Source organism: Corvus moneduloides, chromosome 2 (genome assembly GCF_009650955.1).
Source record: "Corvus moneduloides isolate bCorMon1 chromosome 2, bCorMon1.pri, whole genome shotgun sequence".
Lineage (NCBI taxonomy): Eukaryota > Metazoa > Chordata > Aves > Passeriformes > Corvidae > Corvus > Corvus moneduloides.
Window position 1 is genome coordinate 22,053,879 of NC_045477.1, and position 20,429 is coordinate 22,074,307.

General features: G+C 45.8%; 1 protein-coding gene and 1 long non-coding RNA gene across 3 annotated transcripts; one reads left to right on the top strand and one right to left on the bottom strand.

Annotated features, from left to right (window-relative positions):
* Window positions 1–1,385: 1,385 nt before the first annotated feature.
* On the bottom strand, window positions 1,386–17,823 carry CTC1 (CST telomere replication complex component 1). Of its 2 annotated transcripts, XM_032098431.1 has the most exons (24): window positions 17,761–17,823; window positions 17,541–17,680; window positions 14,963–15,209; window positions 13,869–14,065; window positions 12,125–12,269; window positions 11,429–11,731; window positions 11,127–11,255; window positions 10,567–10,793; window positions 8,898–9,069; window positions 8,612–8,812; window positions 8,256–8,382; window positions 7,944–8,058; window positions 7,149–7,611; window positions 6,725–6,814; window positions 6,299–6,442; window positions 5,949–6,019; window positions 5,081–5,190; window positions 4,587–4,752; window positions 4,257–4,343; window positions 4,013–4,172; window positions 3,474–3,538; window positions 3,078–3,240; window positions 2,810–2,936; window positions 1,386–1,869 (listed from the first exon to the last, which is right to left on the bottom strand). In XM_032098431.1, the coding sequence occupies exons 1-24, from the start codon at window positions 17,779–17,781 to the stop codon at window positions 1,709–1,711; spliced, it is 3,831 nt and encodes a 1,276-aa protein (XP_031954322.1). In that variant the 5' UTR covers window positions 17,782–17,823; the 3' UTR covers window positions 1,386–1,708. The 2 variants fall into 2 exon arrangements, with proteins under 2 accessions (XP_031954322.1, XP_031954323.1); XM_032098432.1 differs by lacking the exons at window positions 17,541–17,680; window positions 17,761–17,823 and adding an exon at window positions 17,323–17,534.
* Window positions 17,824–18,739: 916 nt separating this feature from the next.
* On the top strand, window positions 18,740–19,505 carry LOC116439208. Its single transcript, XR_004238097.1, has 2 exons — window positions 18,740–18,776; window positions 19,406–19,505. It is a non-coding gene; the product is annotated as an uncharacterized LOC116439208 (long non-coding RNA).
* The last annotated feature ends 924 nt before the right edge of the window (window positions 19,506–20,429 follow it).

Genomic DNA, 20,429 nt, shown 5'->3' on the forward strand with positions numbered 1-20,429 from the left:
GTTATTATTTCTTACCCACACCAACAACAGGATACTTTGTTTGGCTTCACAAGGAATGCGATAAGAATTAAGTAAAGGAAAAGTTCTGATTGCAGGACAAGGTAAGTTCCCTTGTCTGATCTGACACAGTGACCAGAGCTCTGACCATGGGCAGAAGTTCAGACACAAACAGGAAAAGGGTTTCCTGCAATACAGCTGAGAACTGCTCCTTCAGAGTACTAAAAGCAAGCAGATCTTAACTCCCCCCAAACAGATTTGATTCACCCATCTCTTAGCTTGTGATTCTCTGACTGTACGAACAAAATTGTAAATAAGAGAGCCAGTTAATCTCCTCCATCTTCTTGGAATGCTAAAATCAAACTCCTTGTCTGAAAAAGATGTGAATGGCAGAACAGCAGTGGGTTAGAAAACTGCCAACAGGCTTGGAATATCCTGGCAAAGGCAGACCACATCTAAAGTCCTGTATGAGGAGTGATGATTGCATTTGTAATGTGAAATAAAAGGAACAGATAAGTAGACAGCAGACAGAAAACTAACATACAGAATGAGGAGGAAAAGGAGATTAGCAAGATACTACTGGTAAGTTCAAATTCAGAAGCAAAGTTATTAAATCCAGATATAACTTTAGAGCCAAATTTTGGTTTTTTTAAAATAGCTGTTATCTGGCACTTCCTATCTATTTTTGTAGCACTGCCTGTTAGTCATATTTTAGGAGTACTTTCAGTTGCACTTTTTAGTCCGATTTGATCTCTTTGGCTTATCACAGTCAACATTTTCCTCAGGCTGAGATAATTTATTTTGGGTTTTTTTTTGTTTTCTTTTCTTTCTGGAGGGTGGAGAGTAAGCTTCAGTAAAATCTTTACTAGAATCTTTAATTTAGTTTTGCAGAAAGCACCTACAGAAAAAAAGGTTGTCACAGCAGAACTTGCAGAGACCTCTGCTTTAAGCTATTTTGGCAACCTTTTAGGATGGAGTCTCAGAACTTTATTGAATGGTGGCACCTGTCAGGTCTTGTGCCACTCACTTTGGTCTCAGAAGTGGACAGCAGGCCTTGAGGGGGAAGACACTTCACCCCTCAATAAACCCAGTGCCTGTATCACAGCTCAGTGCATGCCTCTTCTTACCAGCCCCACCTAATGTTCAGGTGGCTGTTCATATACTGCAAAACAATGCCCAAATAATCTTGTCATTTAGTATCATGATCTCCAAACAGCAACTTACTCACTTTCCTTCTTGAAGGAGGTGCTTTTAAAGTGTAATTTTAATAATTTCAATTAGGTTAAGAAGACCATATCCTGTGGGAACTGTATTGTTTTGTTAATGGTAACCATATAGCAAACAATGGTCACCTCAATACTAAAATAGAAACTGAAACAGATACAGTGTTCTTTAAGTAATATTTTAATAGCTTTATTTAGTAGATACTACCACACAAAATGCACACATTGTGTGCCCCAGGCCCAAGGCAACAGCTGTCACATAGGGAGCACTGAACATCTCTCTTCCAAAATGTAGCCCAGTATCACTGGTCGACAATGGCCCAGAGTGGCCATTCAGGAAATCCGCAAGTCACAGCAGCTGCTTGTCTGCACCCTGTGCTCACAGGCTCGTGCTCCCACTGGAAAGGAGATTTTAAAAGCTCCTGCTCCCAGTAGGTATTTCCATAATTCCTCTCCCACTGGGAGAGATATTAAGCAGTGGCTCCCACTCAGCAGGAACTGGATGTCCTCCTCATCCTCTGGCTGTTCAGGTAGCGTAAGGCATCTTGTCCCACTTCCTCCACCTTGAGGCACAGCAGGCTCGGACGAGGCCCCACTTGTGACACGAACTCCACTTCACCACAGCGAAAATTCCGCAGCTGCAGGGGAGCTGCAGGGGAAAGATACAACGGGTAACAAGTCAGTACAGGGCCCTGGCTCTGCTCTGGCACACAGCTGCAGAAGTTGCTGGGAGAGAGAAGGCCTTGCAGCAGCTGCTTGGCATATGCTAAACCTCAAAGAACAGCACGATGAATAATTCCAGGATGTAGGCAGATGAATGCATTTTTCCAGCATCCCTCCAACTTGGAGGAAACAGACATTCTACACTGTGAAACGCTGTGACCTACGTGCTGCTTTACAGAGCTGATGCACTGAGTGTTGTATCCTCTATCAGTATCAGCAACCTGCCTTTATGGACAGCGTACATGAGCGCCAGAAACAGTCTCCATGCAGAGCATCCTCTTGTGGGCTTAGCAAATAAACCCCTACAGCACCTGGACTCAAATTTAAGCACTAGGTACTTGTGCACAGTGTGAAGAACTGGTGTGAAGAATGCCCCCTTAACACAGCAACTGCACAGTTGTGGCAGCATGAGCTCAGAACCTCAGCATGCATGAATTCAAAACACTTCAGTGCTGATTTGCAGGTGAGGATTTCCAGGCCTAGTATTGACCCTATGTGCTGTCCTGTCTAAAGTAAAAACCCACTTGATTTGAGAGGTCTGCACAATAACTCTGGCTGATCCGGATTCTTGTCCCAGACAAGGACTGGGAATCTTTCTCAAAAACAGCTTTATGTTTCTGTGTGAAGTAGAAAAATTAATGTATGTTGTTTTAGTCATTTCCGTAATATTATTTCTCTATTTTTGTAACCATGGATCTACTAAGGCACAACTTAGTTCTACACTACAGAATTCAAAATTCCAGGAAAATTTTTCAAAGATCTTGCTTTGTGGGCAGTGAAGGCAGCTACCCTTCCCCAGCTTGGTGAGATGCCTCCTTCCTTCCTTCCCACACCAAATACTAGGAAAAGCAGCAGTACTAGCTTACCAGGCTGCAGGATCTTGGAGGGCTTCCTGTCGAGACTGAAATCCAACAGGATAGGGCGACATATGAGAGGACTCCTGCACAGACTCCTTAGGTAGCAAGCAACGAGATCCTCGGGTTCTTCTAGACACTGAGGAAGGAAAGAGTGTGTTGCCAGGGGGTGTTCAGAGGGAGGCAGGGAAGCTCTGGAAGATCCAGAGCAAAGGGAAATCCTGTCCAGCCAAGACTTGAGCCCACCACACTGCAATTGCTGCTGGAATAACCCACTCACCCCTGTGCCAGGAGCTTCCCCATGCTGAATGCACACGCTGCCCCTGCTCTGCACACAGTTCTGCACAGCTTCCCACTCGAGAAGGCTCAGGCCCAGCACTGCTGCCACATGTTCATTCCTGCACAGCACCACAGCTTCACCTGTTCCGTCCTCCACCAGCACCCTGTGCAGAGAGCAGGCAGGCTGGGATCAGAGGGAGGGCAGGACAGTGCCTGGCTCCCTAACAATGGTCACAGCCCTGACAACAGATCTCAGGAGAGTTTGTTCACATCTCAGAAGATGTGATAACTCCATCTTTGCTGTTCTGTCCACATCCCATCCTTGATATGATCTTCCCCCTCCTGTTTGTGGTGTAATTTGTTCCCTCCTCCCACACCCAATCCCTACAGCACTTACCGTGCACTGGCTTGCCTCACTCCTGTTTGTGATGGACAGGGAGGATTGTGTCGGGTGCATCTCCCCTGAAGGAAGAGTAAAACTACAGCTATGTATGGGTGGTGTGAGAAGGGGAAGGGCCACTGCTTATTTTAACCCTTTCCTAATTAAGTATGCAAAGGTGTAAAGAATTTCACTGCATTTCCAAGGAGTGTCCTGGAAAAAGTTTATATGGGGAGAAAAATCACCTGCTGCAAGGTGCTGATCCCCAATAGCAGTGAACATGGGAAGAGCAGAGCATTAACAGAGGAGGATTTTCCTCTTCGGTGTCCTCACTTCACCCCGAGTCCTACCTGCCAATCTGCCTGGCATAAGGTACATACTTCTAATCAGTTATCACTTTGGTCCCTTTCTAATATGCAAGTCCTTCTCAGACACTGGAAAAGAGGGTCTGCAATTGAGATAGGAACTCTCACTTCTTTTACATGGTAGCAAAGGATGTGTGAAGGTAAAAAAAATGCAAGACCTCTCACAAATTATCTTTGTGGAAGCTTGAATACCTCCTTGAAGATGCAGCTGCAAAGTGAGCAAACCCACTGCAGGCACACAGTCAATACACAGGACAAGTGGCATAAAATCCGGGCCTGGAGCAGGTTTTGCAGCTGAGATCTCAAACTGGATAGAAATACTAGTGAGGGGGATGAGGCTTCTCCTGCAGGACTAGAAGAAATAGGAATTTGAGATGCTTGGAACACAGAAGCCTTTCTTGGGACACTGTAAGATGAGAACAGACCCAACACTTACCTAGAAGGAAAAGGTAGGTGAGAAGCTGGCAGAGATACGATGCTCACACAGCTGGAGGCAATGTATGTGCAATAAACATTATGGAATCTGCAATATGAAAGAGCAGACATCAGAAAGAGCTCACAGAAACCAAACACTCAATTTTCTCGGGATGACTGGGCTGAGCTTCATTTGTAACATGGTAGGAAAATAATTTATGGTAAGGAATTGGGAGACATGAAGTGTGGACAAGGGATGAGGAAAGTCCACATGGGAGGTCAGATGAAGAGATGGTTTCAAAGACAGCAAGAGAGATCAGAGACAGGATCAGTGCTCTAAAGACAGGAGGACCTTGAGATCTTGCGTTCCAAATTCTGGAAGAGGATCTTGGCTCCAGGTAGCAAACCCCAGAGATGCTGCAGGTAGGTGGCAGTAATGTAAACGTCCATCACAACAGGGGAGCCTGGAGCAGCTGAGACACTGAGCTTCACACTGTGATCCCTGGACAGCAGAGTCTCTGAGGAGGCACAGAACCACAAACCATGAGCTCACTCACACAGACAGCATGGCCTGCCACTGAGCTGGGCCTGCTAGAGGGGTTTTTCCTCCCATCACAATGAGGCTATCACTGCCCCACCTCCCAGATTTTCCAGGTACCACATTCCCATCTCCACATACGCAGTGTGCAGTTTCCTAGCCCTATGACATGCAACAGGGTGCAACATCCTGGCATACTTCCACTATTCCCAGACACAGCAGCACAGTTAGCCAAGTCCATTGGCTCTTTCAAACAGAAAGAATCAAGAACCAATCTGTTGCTTCTCGACAGGCTGCCACAATCTTACCTTTCTGCTTTGGAAGGCCAACAGTCACAGGTGGCTTCTCATTCTTGGGAGAGGCACACAAGGTCCTCTCCATGACCTCACCACAGAAAGAAACAAGGGAACCTGTGAAACTGAGAGCAGACCAGGATTTTTGTCCTGCCTGAAGACAAACGGAGTAGAAGGCCTGACTTCAAGATTGCCACAAAGTAGAGCATTGTTGGTTAAGACCAGTTTCTGGGGAACCTGCTCTTGAGCACCTGAGCTACTGGACCGAGGGCAGCTTGCTGCAGCCTACCCCTCCCAGGGACAGGAGGCCTGTTTACTTTGCTTTCTGCTGCTTCAGGCTCAGCAGTGAAGAAGGGCGAGGCATTACAGCCTTCCTATCTGCTAAACTCCTAATTGTTTTTCTGAATTAGAGAAAGAAGCCAAGCAAAGGAAACAGTTTATCATAAAGCACTGGTGAAAATTCCAGTGTACATGCATATCACTCCAGATTAAACATGCTTTGAACAGAAAAGCTTCTAACTTTAGTATTTGTTTGAGCAAAGTTTGCTAAAGCAATCTAAAAACAAAAAAATCATACATTCAGTCTCATTTTCCTTGCTGTGCTTCTTTCCACTTTGGCAGACACCTTTGGGACCTAGTCCACACCAGCAATAGCTGAACCATCTTCTAGACACCATTTTGCAGTCTTGTCACCTACAATCCCTTTAGCTTTGATAACCAGGATGGGAGAAGTCTGGACTACTTGCACACAGGCAGATTTCCAAACCATATTCCTAGGGTGGGTATTTCATCGCAGTTTAATATAGCACTGCTCCCAATAAAAGTTAACACAGAGCCATTCCCTAGGACACAGTCACTTGTAATTTGGGGTAGACCAACATACCTGCTGCTAAGGACTTCTGGAATGGAGGAAGTCCTCTGGTCCATGCCTGTCAGCACTGACACAGCTGTCAGCTGGAAGTGAGGGAGACACAGCCTCAGACGGGTTGCAGTTTACAGGCATCCCCAGCCAGAGCACAAAAGACAAGCTATGCACACTCAGAGCTAGGTCAAGCAACTCTTCTCCAGATGAATTCTGAAGCAGGAAACTGTGAAGCCCAGCAGCAGCCTCTGATTGAACTTAGAGCAGAACAGTCTCATCAACAAGATACTCTGTATTAATAATTTTCTAGCTAGTTCTGGAGAGATCTACATGTAGCCTGTGAAAGCCCCAGGCAATAAGGCACTGCATACCTGGCACTCAGGCAGACAGGAGATCCAGGTCTCATGCTGTAAGTACCAGCTATCTTGGACAGGCAGGCACAGGGGGCAGGATGGCCTGTTTGGGAATGTTGCTGGCACAGGTGGAAAACAGAGCTTGTCAAACACTTCCAAGTCCTGAGATAAGAGTGGTAAGGCAAGAGAGAAGACTATTAGAAGGAAGGAGATTGAAGTTATATAGGGAAAAGGTGAAGAACAATGGTTTACAGAACAACAAAAAAAATTCCACTAAACTCAGAGCTCTGAGAATTTTAATCAAACACAGAACATAAGCAGTTTCTTGGCAAGACAGAAGGAAATTCCAAGCCTCGAAAACAGCTTAGTCACCCTCTGACTCCTCAACTCCCACATGCAGTTCAGCAAAAGTCTCCAAGAGAGAGCAGCATTCTTCTCTCTTACCGAGCAGCAGGGCACAATGAAGCGATACAGTCCATCCACATGCAGGAATGGAAACCATCGCAGAGACTTTCCCATGAAGAGTAGCAGTGCCTGGTGGGGGAAGGGAGGAGAGAGAGAGAAGGTGATGAGAACTGTTAGGTATGGAATGAAAAATACAGCAAAAAGAAAGGAAGCCCCACGCAGAGGATGTCTTGATTGAGAAGCAAAGTTAGCACCACCAAGAGCAAGAGAAGGCAGATGCATTTACAGGAAGGTGACAGAGAGGAGATGGAATTTCCTCTGGGTATAAGAAGGAATTTGCCTGCACAAACACACAACTGTACCCAACACAAAAATCACTTTCCCAGCGATACTGAATTACCGCACAGGCTCGCTGAGGAGCCAGCTCCCAGACTTATCAAACTACACCCCAAAACTGCCTCACTTCTTGCTGTGTCACGCCCTCTTCTCCATTACAGCCAGTCTCCTCCAGCTCTGGTAGATTCCCAATTTCTCTGGGGTGGTCCCAGAGACATGGTCTGCCCAGCCACAGCACTGTGGCTTGGAAACTGCGCTGCAGCTCCTTTAGCTGTGCTTCTTTATCTTCTTCTCCGGGCGGTTGGTAATTGCGCAACATGAGGCCCTCTTTCTGGGTAACCAAGAACAGGTGAGATACACAGCTCGTTGTTCTGGTGCTGCCCTGGCCCCCCTGACAGTTCTCATCTCTGCCAGTATCTGCCTTGGGATCCTCCAATTTCAGCATTTTTGCCTCTGGGGTTTCCAGCCTTGTGCTGCCATCTGTCTTCTTCCTCAAAGAGGAGCTGTTTCCACTCCTAAGGCCTTTCTGGATTTGTCCTTCAGCAGCATGGAGAACCTGAACATCCTCAAAGTAGAACTGCACATAGACACTGAAATGACAAATGGTAACAGTGAGACTCCCTGTTCCTGACACGTGGTTGTCCAAAACAACTGTTTATCTGGGAAAAGCACTTCTGCTGAGTGTCCCACAAGTAAAGAGTGGGAAAGAGTGAAGAGGAGGGCAGCTCCCAGGCTGCATGTATTCTGAACAAAAGGGAGATGGTGGGTTTGTTGCTGAGAAAGAGCTCATTTTACGCAAATAGCAAAGAACAGTTGCTTTGGCACTGAAATGCTATGTTGGTAAGAAGCCTTACCACAATCCAAAATATTCATGGAACTGGAAAGTGATGATTTAACCTGCACACTAAATAAAGGGACTCACCTAGTTTTTTTCTCTCTCACATGCTTCAGATTTTCCAGGTGTTCCCAGGAGGGAAAATCAGTCTTAAGGAATCTCTCCACTACAAGCTGGTAGTTTTCCACCTGCAAGAGTGATCCTGCAAACACATCAGAGAAAAGAGCTGAGCTAAATAAAAAGAGAACATAAAAACAGTAAGGTCAATATCCTCATTTTAAAGTCATGAGGTCAGGCAGTGACAGTTCAGCATCTCCACACCACGTCTCTTCCTCGTTTTAAAGCTGGAAGGCAGAAGAGCAAAAGCTCAGCACTCAAATACAGTTTAGTGGGACATACCTATGAGAGCTGTCTGGGCAAAGGGGCTACCATCCTTATGGGAGATCACACAGGGAAGCGTGCTGCTCTTGTCCTGCAGCTGGAGGGAACTGGTCCTGGAGGAGACCCTCAGCACACCCAGAAGTATCTACAACAGAAAGGAAGCTGCAAAGAGCATCAAACAATTCCTATCTTTGAAAGCCATACATCAAAGTGTGTGTAGCAGCAGCTCAAATTCAGTCTGTTTTCAACACAGTGAGAAAAGCAGTGTCATTTCCTAAGAGCAGGAAGAGGCATGCACTGCACAGGGTGCTGGAAGGCATGGTGAGAACCAGGAGCTCTCAAGGCACAGACAGGAAAGGGAACAAGGCACTTACCAGCTGGGGCTGGAAACTTCCTGCTGAGAGTGTGCAGTAGGACCAGGCCAGTCTGCGATTCAGCTCCTGGGTGCCCATATGCTGTGCCTCCAAGGGGGAAAGCAACTGTGATGGACTGAAGCCTTCCCAGCTCCTCTGTTCTGCCACACGGCAAACTGTAGACAGAGATGGGGCCTGGCACGGAGGGTTCAGAGTCAAATACTATGAACAAAAGAGAGAAAGAACAAATCAGCTGAGTTTCTTCCCATCACACCAACAGGAAACAGCTCACAGAACATTTACTCACTTTCTGCAGGGGACATTGGTGTATTTTTGCTAGAATTTCATTATAAATATCTCTTGCTTCCTCGCTGTCTGGCACCATAGCTTGCAGAAGGGGGACAAGGAACTTTTCAGCAGCTCCAGGGTTTCGATGTGCAGAGCTACACAGTCGACGGTGCCCAAAGAAACAAGAAAACCTGAAAAAAAGTTATGACCATTAAAAGCAAAAGCAGTCCATGCATTTAAGTGAGTCTTGCACCTAAGTCAGGGACTCTTTCTGCTTGTTATGAGTGAATATGCTGTGTAGGACAAGAACTAAAGAGAACACAAAAAACATGAAGTGATTAAAAAATAGAACATTTAAGGCCAATGCAGATTTATGTTGGGCAGACACAGAACAGGAAAATCCACAGAAGTGGATAGACTGGCAAAATCTCAAAACTCAAATGGCCAGAAAAACAAACCACATGAAGATAATCTCCCTCTAAGTCACACAAATGGATCTCCATGCATTTTGGCTAGGCTTGATATGATTACTCATGTTAGGTACACTTGGCTTTCTTTCACAGGATGCAAAAAAAATCACAAGGCAGAAACAACCACAGACTACTCTTCCTCTTATTCCAATATTTTCCTCATGCAGAATCAATTTCAGAAGTTTAGCTTACTGCTTTTGAATGTCTGGGAGTGATCACACTGCCAGCCAAAATACGACTTAATAACAGAAAGTGAATTCAAATGAAAAAGATAGCAACTAACTCACTGGAATAATTTTTAAGCAGTAGCAGGACTTAGCAATCACATTTAAAGAAAGTGAAAAAGATAATAAAACCTGAAACTTATAGCTAGCATAACTTCCAGGGCAAAACTGAAGCTGTTTTATTGGAAAGCATAGTCAAAATTCCACAGTGCCAGTATAGCACAGGAACACTGAGCATTCTATAAAATGCTACTTGACTGAGAATAAAATGTATGTATTTTAAAGTCCAAGGCAGCAGTTACAGTGACCAATCATAACTGCTCCAGAAGAAAGACAAATATTTTCACTAACAGAAGTCAAAACTAAACCCAGAAACTGGCCCACAGCTGTCCTGTGAACAGAGTGCAGCATCAGGGAGAGTAGGAAGCCATCTAGAAGACTCGGCGGTAAGCATGGGTGGGAGAATCTGCCAAGACAGAGACTCTCAAACAAATGATCACACTCCTGGCAACACTCAGAATATCTCAAAGTGATATGCTGAGCAGCTGCTGCTGCTTCTGTGCACAGTCAGGACACAAGAGCCTTTACATCAGTTGTGATTTAGTTGTAGCACCAGGTTCCACCTTCAGCCTCAGTGCCCACATTGATCTGCCAAGCAAACCACACTGGCAGGCAGACATCCCTGTGGTGCTTCTGTATTTCAGGACAAAACAGTCCAGGCAGGATTACATGAGCACAGTGCTCTGAAGTGCTGCAGCTTCACCTGCACCTGAAAAATGCACGTGATTTTCTCATAAGAGCAACTGCAAGGTAACAAGCAATTGGACATGATGTGAAGTCTGGCTGAATGGCTTACTTAGGCCTATAAACCAGAAGCATTTGCTGCTTGTAGTATCCAAGCACAGTAATTTTGTGATCCCTTAGTCTAGAAGACACCCAGGTAACTTAAAAAGCACATTTAGGCATAGCCTGTCTTCAGAAGAATTGTCCTCACCTCTCCTCAAACATCTCCAGGAGGCTCACCAGCCAGAGGTAAAGTGGCATTCCAAGATTGAAGCGGAAGAGCAGCTGTAAGCAGAGATTTCCTGAAGAGGCCAGTGGCTGGTAGGGGGTGCTGAGCCTTGAAAAACTCTTCAGCACAACCATGCTGCTCAGGCAAGCACCAAGGACAGTGAAAGGGAAGGACACCAGAGGCTTCTGCAGGAGGTGGACATCGATGAGCTGGGATACACAGACATGCAGTGTAAGACAAGAGATAGCCAGTCTGCCACCACTCCCCAAAACTGTCACCCCACCTTAAATCCTTTCTCACTCTGCTGGATTATCTATAATCAGGCCTGAGGCACCAAGCACAGTTTAGGGAGGAATCAGATAATAATCATATCAACTCTCATGACTAAGCCCAGGCAGTAAGATCTCCAGTTTTTTTCCAGATACTTTCTGAAATAATGTTGATGTTCCTGTAGCCTTCTGTTGACCCACACACTCACGAGCCATCCCCAGGGCCTGAGCCTTTTCCACTGAATACTTCATGACTTGCAAGTCTCTACTTACCTCCACGCACGCTCCCGGTCGGAGTCCCTGTGCAAAGTTCAGCAGTGGCTGGTAAGCAAGGCACAAGCAGACTTGGTTATCCAGTAAAAAGAGACCAGCTTGGACATTGAGTATTTTGGTGACAAAGCCCTAAACAGAAAGCAAACAGAAAGTAACAGGAGTGCAGAGAGTCCCAAAATATAAGAGACTTACAGGCCTGAGCAGTAAGAAAATAAACTCATGATGAAAACAATGCTTCTCGCAGGCCAGGAGCTGAAACCCCAGTGCATGAGTGGGTGAAGGCTAAGTCTACAAACCCTTACCACATAGGAGATGATCTTGGACTCCTTGGTTGATCTTGGCGTCTCCTCTGCAGCCCCCAGCTCCAAGGAGCGACTGAGCTCCTCAGCAGTCTCAAGGAAAGAAGACTGAGTGGATTCTCCTTGCCAAGCACTTTTCAGTGGCTGCTCCCTCACCCACTCTGCACAGTAGGGCAGAAGGCAGGAAGACACACTGGTGACAAACGTCGTTTGTCCAGATTTCTTCAGGCTAGACTTACTCAGGCCAGTTATTGTGTACCTGTGACCCAGCTGGAAGACATGATGCCACACCAGCTGGCTTGGCTTCTAGAGCAGAGAAACCAAAAGCAACATCAGCATCAACTCCAGTGAAAAAAAATTCTTCCTGACCCCAATAACCCCACACCCAAAACCACACCCAAAAACCTCTTTTCTCACCCAGAGGATTGCCTCACACTCCTAGCAAAAGGGCTGTATCTGCAAAACATTCAGGGACACTGCAACTGCATGAGGGAGAAGGATTGCACTTCTGCAGGGCACAGAACTAGACTTCTTACATACAAAGACTATTGTACACTGAGTGCAATTAAAAAGATACCACTAGTAAAATGAAGAATATAAATCAAACTGGGAGATCAAGGGCAAGCTTCAAAGAATTAATCAACTAGCACATACACAGATCCAGACAGTGAATTTGTGAGCAAAATTCCAAGGACTTACTTGCACCAGCACAGGGACACAAGCAGCTGAGGAAAAGCACTTCAGAAACAGAAAGAAGAATGTCTTGTGGTGAACACGAAGGAGAGGCCCGAGTCTGGTTAATTCCCCTGCTAGAGTAAGCTTTGATCTTTTCTGACATGGAATCCTAGAGAGCAATTGAAGAGGCAACTGAAATCAGAGATGAAAGAACAGCTCAAAAGTATCTCAAAAGCAAAATAAACAAATACACAGCATGCACTTCCTGGGAATAATGGATCCAACAAAGTAATATGATCAATCTCTGAGAGAGGTTTTCAAAACAACACTTGGCTACAAAATTTGTACTTTAACTTTTCTGTACTAAATTCCTTTGATGTTTTAGTATTTGAAGACAGAAGGGTTGTTTTGAACAAATTCACATGCTCCATGACAACAGCCAGGTTTTAAAAAGCTTTACCACAAGCAAGAAGCTAATCGTAGGTCTAAAGGATAAGAAAAAGAAGTCACAAGCAATTCTTCTGCAGAAAACAGAACTTGGATTTGTAGGTCCATGGAACATGATACTGTGGAAGCTCTAAACCTATAAACAAGAAGCCTGAAAGCAACAATGGAGCCTTTCTAACAAACTTGGCACAGAGTGAAAAAGCAGCAAAACTGAAAGCAGATTAGAGGCAAGAGAGGTGATATTTCTTGAATCAATTCTGTTTGTTGTTTCAAACCTACATTTCAAAACATTTTAAAAAACAGTTATTTCAAAAAAGTTATTTCAAAAAAAGTTATTTATGTTTGTAATTTGCATTTCAGCTCCTGCTGGACTTGAATATAACCATCCCACTTACTCTAAACAAAAACATTCTTGACTCCAAAACATATAAACAGACATGACTTGGAAAAAAACCCAACCAGTAGTAGACACACAGTAGTACCAGCACCTCACTGTAACATTTTTGTAGTAACATGGAAAATTGATCAGATATCAGTCAATAACAAAGGAGCTTTATGTTAAAAGTCTGAGAACATATACTGAAATATGGAAATAGTTTTCTTGTTTAGAAAGGTTCTTTGAGCTAAATCAAACACTTAAGCTTAAAATTACTTTCTTACAAGCAGATAAATCCAATAAAAACAAAGATAACTAAAAAGAAACTAAAGCAGCATGATTAGTGACATTTTATGGTAATTAAATTACACCAAGAATTCTCTACTCAAGGAGATAAAACATGATCTAGCACAACTTGAAATTATCAACTTAGTAAGATTTGCAATTCCATTGGCTCATTTTCACATACTGTAAACTAAAGCACAGTTACTTCTACCAGTTGACATTTCACTGGCACTTTTATCTCAGTAATCTGACCAGTGGCACATATTAACATCATAATATAATACAGGATTACTTTCAGTTATATTTTTCGTTCACTGGATGTTCAAATAAAAAAAAAAATTGTGCTAATCAAAAGAGTGAATGAATTTTAGCCTCAATGACAGCTGAATCAACACTGTTCTGTAGTATGAAATTACATCTGGAAATACTTAAATTGGTCTTATTTTTTCAAATTATGGAATAAAAACTTCTAATGAAGTGCTGGAAAACAGATGATTAAAGACAAGTGGCTTTGTTGTATAACTCCACTTCCACCACTCACTGCTATGCTTCCACATGTGGCAGAAACAGTTTGTCTCTTTCTAAGCCAAGCGCTTTTCATGTTACTTGCCAAGCCAGAGCAACAGTGTTACGATGGAGTTGGGCACTGTAGGTGTTTACCTGGAGATGAGCAGTGGCTCAGCTGACACTGGGGAGGTGATTGGAATGCTGTGAAGTACTTCCTTAGGGGCACCTACTGGCACTGGATCCACCAGGATTTCCAAGTACCCTGCTGCTCTCTGGTTGGTCTGTGGTATGTATGACCAGCTTGGGAAGACAAACAGTGACTCCAGCCACTCCAGTTCAAAGTGCAAGAGCTAAACCAAAAGGTAAGGAGATAAAAGTCTGAGATGAGTTTCAGTGTGTTTTCTCAGCACTACTTACAATGTTCATTACTAATACACCCTTGCATGCACGTCGCAAACTCCTGTCCTACTGCCGGGCTTCCTTACGAAATGAGAGCAGTGTTTTCTGCCCACTCTCTCACCTTGCATGGAAAACTTCTGTCCTTCCAGATGCAAATCTGGAACTCACTTGCTGAGCTCTACAGCTAGCATTTCCTGGGTTATAGTCACAAGCTCACAGAAAGGTGAAAATTAATTCACTGCAAGGCTATTATTTTCAGACTATTTTTCTAAAATTCTTGCCTCCTTTCTTTTGCCCCTGTGTTTTCAGTTAGAAGTTCTTACCAATACAACTTTTCCCTAGACTTTGTCTCCTTTGAAAGCCCAACTTCAGTGCTCTGTCATCACCACTCTAGGGGTTATTTGTCATCTCAATTCCCCTTGCAATGACCTTCAGGATGGTTTTAAGTCAATTGTCATGCAAGCTATTATTTCCTCAAAGTATGTCATCAATGCATCACTGACACCCAGTACAACTCTCCAGAAAGTTATTTCTGCTCCACTAGTTGGAATTCTGCCAAGAGGGGGGAGATTTCCCAGGCCACCTTGTACGGTGGTGAATTTAACAGAACTGTATACTGGCTACCTCTTTTTTCCAGGCCAGTACATTCAATATTTCTTCTCCCAGCAATGGCACATTTCACATGTTCTATCCTCTGCCCAAGCTGTGAGCTTGCTGTTTTCCTGCCTGCTACAGAGATGCATTATTTCCTTCACTGGACTCTGGCAGAACACCTGAAGCCCCTGGTGGTTTGTGACACTGTCCCAGAAATAGGAATAAACCCAGAACCCCTCATACCAAGGACATACCTCACATGGAATTATCCCAGTATTATCCTTCACGTATAGGCAACCATCTACCAACTTTTCTTTGTTTCCTTGCCTTTCATCTGTTAAATAGCCAACCAGGATCAGGTAAGTCCTTGGCAAAGTGCTCTGCATGGGTAAAGCACCTTGTCCTTGGTAAGACCATTCCTTAAATTCATTAGTGCTCCAGCTCAGGTGGCTGCAGCATGGTATGTGCTGCTGATTCTGTAGGTCGGAGATGGAGATGAAACTGGGGGGAAAAAAAAAAGGAAGAGGAGAATATAGCAGCATGTACAAAGAACTCAGTCTGCAAAGTTTGCAAAGTTTGGGGATTACAGCGATCCCTGCCGCGGACAGTGCTTGGCTAAGCCAGAAGAGCCTCGGATGTTGGTGCGGTCTGATGATGTGTCATGGCAAGAACCAACTCATTCAACAGCATTTATCAGTGGTGTCTGTCTTTCAGTTCACTCAACACATCTGTCCTGCTCGAGCATCCTCTCTGAAAACAGACATGCTCTGCTACTGAGCAGGCATGGAGAAAACTTGAAAAGGGTAATAATTGAGACTGAATAAAATGAAACGTTTTCAAGTGCATGTGGAGGGAGACAGGGAGGAGAACAGTTCCTATTTCAGACATTTTTAGTTTGAATGGGACACTCTGTGAGAAAACCTCAACAATTGCTCAGTACAGCTTACGTATCTGTAACAAAGACAGGTAAATACAGACTAAATCCATCACTTGGTGCTAAAATTGCTGAACTATAGTAAAACCAAGTTTGAACAACTTCTAGATGAAGATTGTGACAGTTTGGGAATGAATTCTGTCCTGTGGATAGCTTGCAAAATACAAAGCTGAGAGACAGCAAGCCAGTAATCTTAGACTGGGTGTTCACTTATAAGAACAGAGCCAAGCTAGCCCTGAATCTTTCCACCCTCCCTTCTGACTTCAGCAGCAGGGGGACAAGGAGATGTAACATCAAATCAGCCACATCTGAAGCCATCCACAGTTTACACCTATCATGCTTAGACTAACCATGGGAGAACATGGGCGAACCAGGCAGCCTCCTCAGTAGGTTCTAAGCCTTTTCAGGGTTTCCATGACCATGGCAGTACTCATCATTGTTTTTTACATCCTGGCTCTCTGTGCTAGAGAATTATGCAAGTCCTCTGTCCATGCTAATATCAACACTGAAAGAGCCAACACAAACTGTTCTCCAGCTAGTGATTTTGGTACTGGTTTCCAGTGAGCTGCACTGACAATTTTAAGTTGTGAAACTGGAGCTCTATTCACACCACCCACTTGCTCGATAGCAGGACATAATCTACTTCAAAGGGTGTGAATTTGAAGAGTTTCACCTGATTAGTCAGGGATCAAAAGTTCAAAGCAAGAAACTAGTCTAGATAAGTAATGGGTCTAAACCAGCAATAAATAGTGTTTAGGTTTAAAAAAATTAATCAAAAGACATAAATTTATGCAGGTACTTGTGTATTTCACAGGAATCTGAACAGGAGGTTAGTTGAAAATTCTGTTAGCTGAAACTGCTCCATCTTCAGAGACAGAGCACCACTACAATAATACTGGTACCTATGATGCACAAGGAGAATACAGTGCTGCTTGTGTTTTTGTCAAATGTGCTGAGTGCTTTTTGGGAGAAACCAGAACTGCAGCAGGACACAGGCTCATGGTTATCACATACAGAGAAGCAAACGCTCTTTTCTCGTGCTCCAGAGCTTGGTGGTCAGCTGTGGACGTAGCACGCTGCTCACAGACTACTGGCCTCACAGGAGATAAACACCAAGTACCTTCAACTCTTCTCTATGAATTCTCCTAAATATAAACCAAACTCTGGTTTAATTGTCATAAAATACACAGGAAAAAATATGGCTTAAATGAAATAGGTTTAGCTGGCGTGAAAGATCGACCACCTACATTTATTAACGATTAATTAAAGGTCACAAATCCCTAATCAATTCCAGCTGACCTTTTCCCCCAAAAACGGCTGTGCCAGAGGTTTTAATAGACGTTCTCCCACCATAAGCTGCAGCAAGAGAGAGACAGATCCGGGCAAGCCAAACCCTGCAATATTTATATCTCTTAAGAAGCTGCATGTTCTTTATGATGGTGAGCACCCAAAAGCCTTTTATCAATGAAAATATGGGCCATGTTATCCTAGATTCCCCCTTTGTCAGAGTGCACACTCGAACGCTAAGCTCAGCTGGCCAACAGGTTCGGAGACCATGCCCAGGAACTTCCTCTTGAGCGGGCCAGCTGGATCCAGCCGGGACGCTGCCGTGCAACCGCTGTACAGTGCGACAGCTCGCTCTGGGCGAGATGCCCCACTTTGGTTACACTCTTCACCTACCGCACACAGGTGGATACGGTGCTTAATCACACCGCAAGGGCGGCCGGGGGCGCACCGAGGTCAAAAAACCGCGTGCGGTTACCCCTGTTCGACAACATCCCTTCCACAGCCGCCTTCCGGGACGGGCATCGCGCAGGGACGAGTCATGCCGAGCTCCCGGGAGGGCCGCACATGGATACCGGGTCCCCCCGGTCCCCTCCTCTCCGCCCCGCTGTCACCTGTAGCCGAGCGGCAGCGTCCCGCCGCTCGCGCTCCGCAGGCACCGCAGCACCGCCTCCAGCGCCGCTGGCTCCTGCCCGTCCGGCGCCGGGAGCGCCCGGCGAGCGAAGTCCCGAGCCGCCCGCAGCCAGCGCTGCTCCTGCAGGGGGAAAGGAGAGAAGCGGGCTCTCAGCGCCAGGCGGGGGGAAGAGCGCGGAGCCGCCCGGGCCCCTCACTCACCGCCGCGCTGGGCGCCGCCATGACAGCCCGCGCGGGTCGCGCCGTTGCCGTGGCGATGCGGCGGCGGGAAGCGCGCAAGGGCCGCCGGGAGCGCCGGGCTCCGCCCCCTCCCTGCCCTCCGTCCAATCGCCGCCGCCGGCACCGCCCGGCCGTTCCCGCCCCTTCCGCGCGGGGTGGCGAGAAACGGGATCCGGGAGTGGCTGGGATAGCCCTGGGCGGGCGGCAGGCAGGCACCTACCAACGCCGCTCTGTCACTCCCTTCCACAAGTGGGCAGGGGAGAGAGCACAAAACGGAAGGCTCACGGGTTGAGATAGGGACCAGGAGAGATCACAAAGCGATTGCCGTCACCGGCAAAGCTGGCTGAACTTGGGGATATTAATTGAATTTACTACGAACAAAAACAGAGCAGGATAATGAGAAGTAAAATAAATCTTAAAAACACCTTCTCCTCCATCCGACCCTCCCGCCCCCTGCGGCGCAGGGAGACAGGGAATGGAGATTACGCTCAGTTCATCCCACGTTTCTGCCGCTGCTCAGGGAGAGAGGGGAGTCCTTCCCCGGCTCCAGCAGGTCCCTCCCACGGACTTCTCCAATGTGACTCTTTACCACGGGCAACAGTTCTTCAGAGCTGCTCCAACATGACTCACTCTTCCACGGGGTGCAGTCCTTCAGGAACAGCCTGCTCCAGCCAGCGTGGGTCCCCCACAGGGTTACAAGTCCTACCAGGGAACCTGTTCCAGTGCGGCCTCCTCTCTCCATGGGTCTGCAGGTCTCTGGGAGGAGCCTGTTCCAGCACAGGTTTCCCATTGAGTCAAAGCCGTCTTTCAGGCATCCACCGGCTCCAGCATGGGGCTCCTCCATGGGTTACAAGTGGATCTCTGCATCCCCATGGACCTCTATGGGCTACAGGGGGATACCCTGCTTCACCATGGTCTTCATGATGGAGAATTTCAGCTCTGGTGCCTGGAGCACCTCCTCCTCCTTCTTCTCCACTGACCTTGATGTCTGCAAAGTTGTACATATTCTCACTCTGCTCTTCTCTGGCTGCAATTACATCTGCCCAATAACTTTTTAATTTCCTTCTTAAATATGTTATCACAGAGGCATTGCCACCATTTCTGATCGGCTTGGCCTTGATCAGCAGTGTGTCCATCTTGGAACCACCTGGCATTGGCTCTGTCAGACATGTGAGAAGTTTCTGGCAGCTTGTCACAGAAGCCACCCCTGTAGCACCCCCACTACCAAAACCTGGTTATGCAAACCCAATACAGCTCTGCAGCCTGGGAGTAAAGCGGCTGGGCTGTCAGACGAGCTGCAAGCCACTGATTGTGTGACAGGAAGGTGGGCTCAGTCCCTCCGGGCCTTAGCCCATAGCCAGAGGACCTCAGGAAGTGCTGGAGACCTGGCAGGCTGCAGGGAGGTGGCAGGCATGGAGAGAGGCCTGGACCTGGAGTTCTTGTGAAAGCTGGGAAGTGGATGTGCATTGATGCGTTTGACATTGGTGTAAATGTCAAATGTGCAGTGGGCTGTGAGGTCTTCCTCCCCAAGCTTGGGAGGAGTCAAATGTGAAGATTCACAGGGATTTCCCTGACATTTGTGTGGTTCTAGAGAATTTTTTTTTTCTTTTCTTTTTTTTTCTTGAAGGCTGAAACACCATGAAGATTATATGATGTGCCTCATCCACTCACACAACAGCATGTGCTAAACCTGAAATAGCCCATTAAAAACATTATTTCCTTCTTCACAGATTGTGTGCCAGAATTTTCCCTTTGGGGCTAATTTTGTATTGTCCTCATTTGAGGCAAGGAAATGAAAGGGACAAAATCTTTTCCACCTCTATCCCTGGAGATGGCTGCAATCTGATAGCAGGTTATTCTGCTATTTCCTTCCCTCCTTGGACTTGCATCTGGAAAGTCAGAGCTATTCTAAGCCGAAGTGTGGAAAAAGTGCCCTCCTTGTTTTCTCCTGTGCATGTGCCATCGTTGGCTTCCACACAGCAGGTAAGCAACTCCATAGTAGGAACAGTCTGTGGTGGTGCTTGGATTTCTCCGCAGTAATTCAGGCAGTCCACAGAGTGAGTTGTACCCATTTTGTACTAAAATGGGCAGATTCTTCCAAAACAATGCTTAGTAACTTGATTTAATGTCTTTGTCTGGAGTATAGAGACAATTGCAGAAACCAAGGGGAAGTCTTAATGGGCAAAAAATGAAGGGGAGTTCTTTATCATTTAGTCACTTATTCCTAGCTGTGTTTTTGTTTTTCAAACATGCTAAGAGGATATATTAAATGAAGCAGGGCTTACACAAAATGTCACGTTGGTTTTGCTTGTATTTGCACTATCTGTACAGGTGGTTCATTGGAGCATACAGGAAAATGTGTGTTTTAAATTAAAAACTACAGGAAGGTCATATAGACTCTAGAAATGCGGATCGTGGCTGAAAAATGCCTTTCTTTAAAATTAAGGCAGTTAAGATGCAAGAAGTCTTTTTCTTACAAGTACATGGTTAAGTTTCGCATGGAAAGTGCAGCTGAAGGGTGAAACACTCCTGCGTCAAGGAACTTTTAAGATTTCAGTGGACCTCCTCTGACTTTTCCCGTGCGTTTCTAGCAGCTTTAGCCACTCGATGCACCATCCGTTGTTTTTGTTCAGCTTGTCCATCAGGACCTT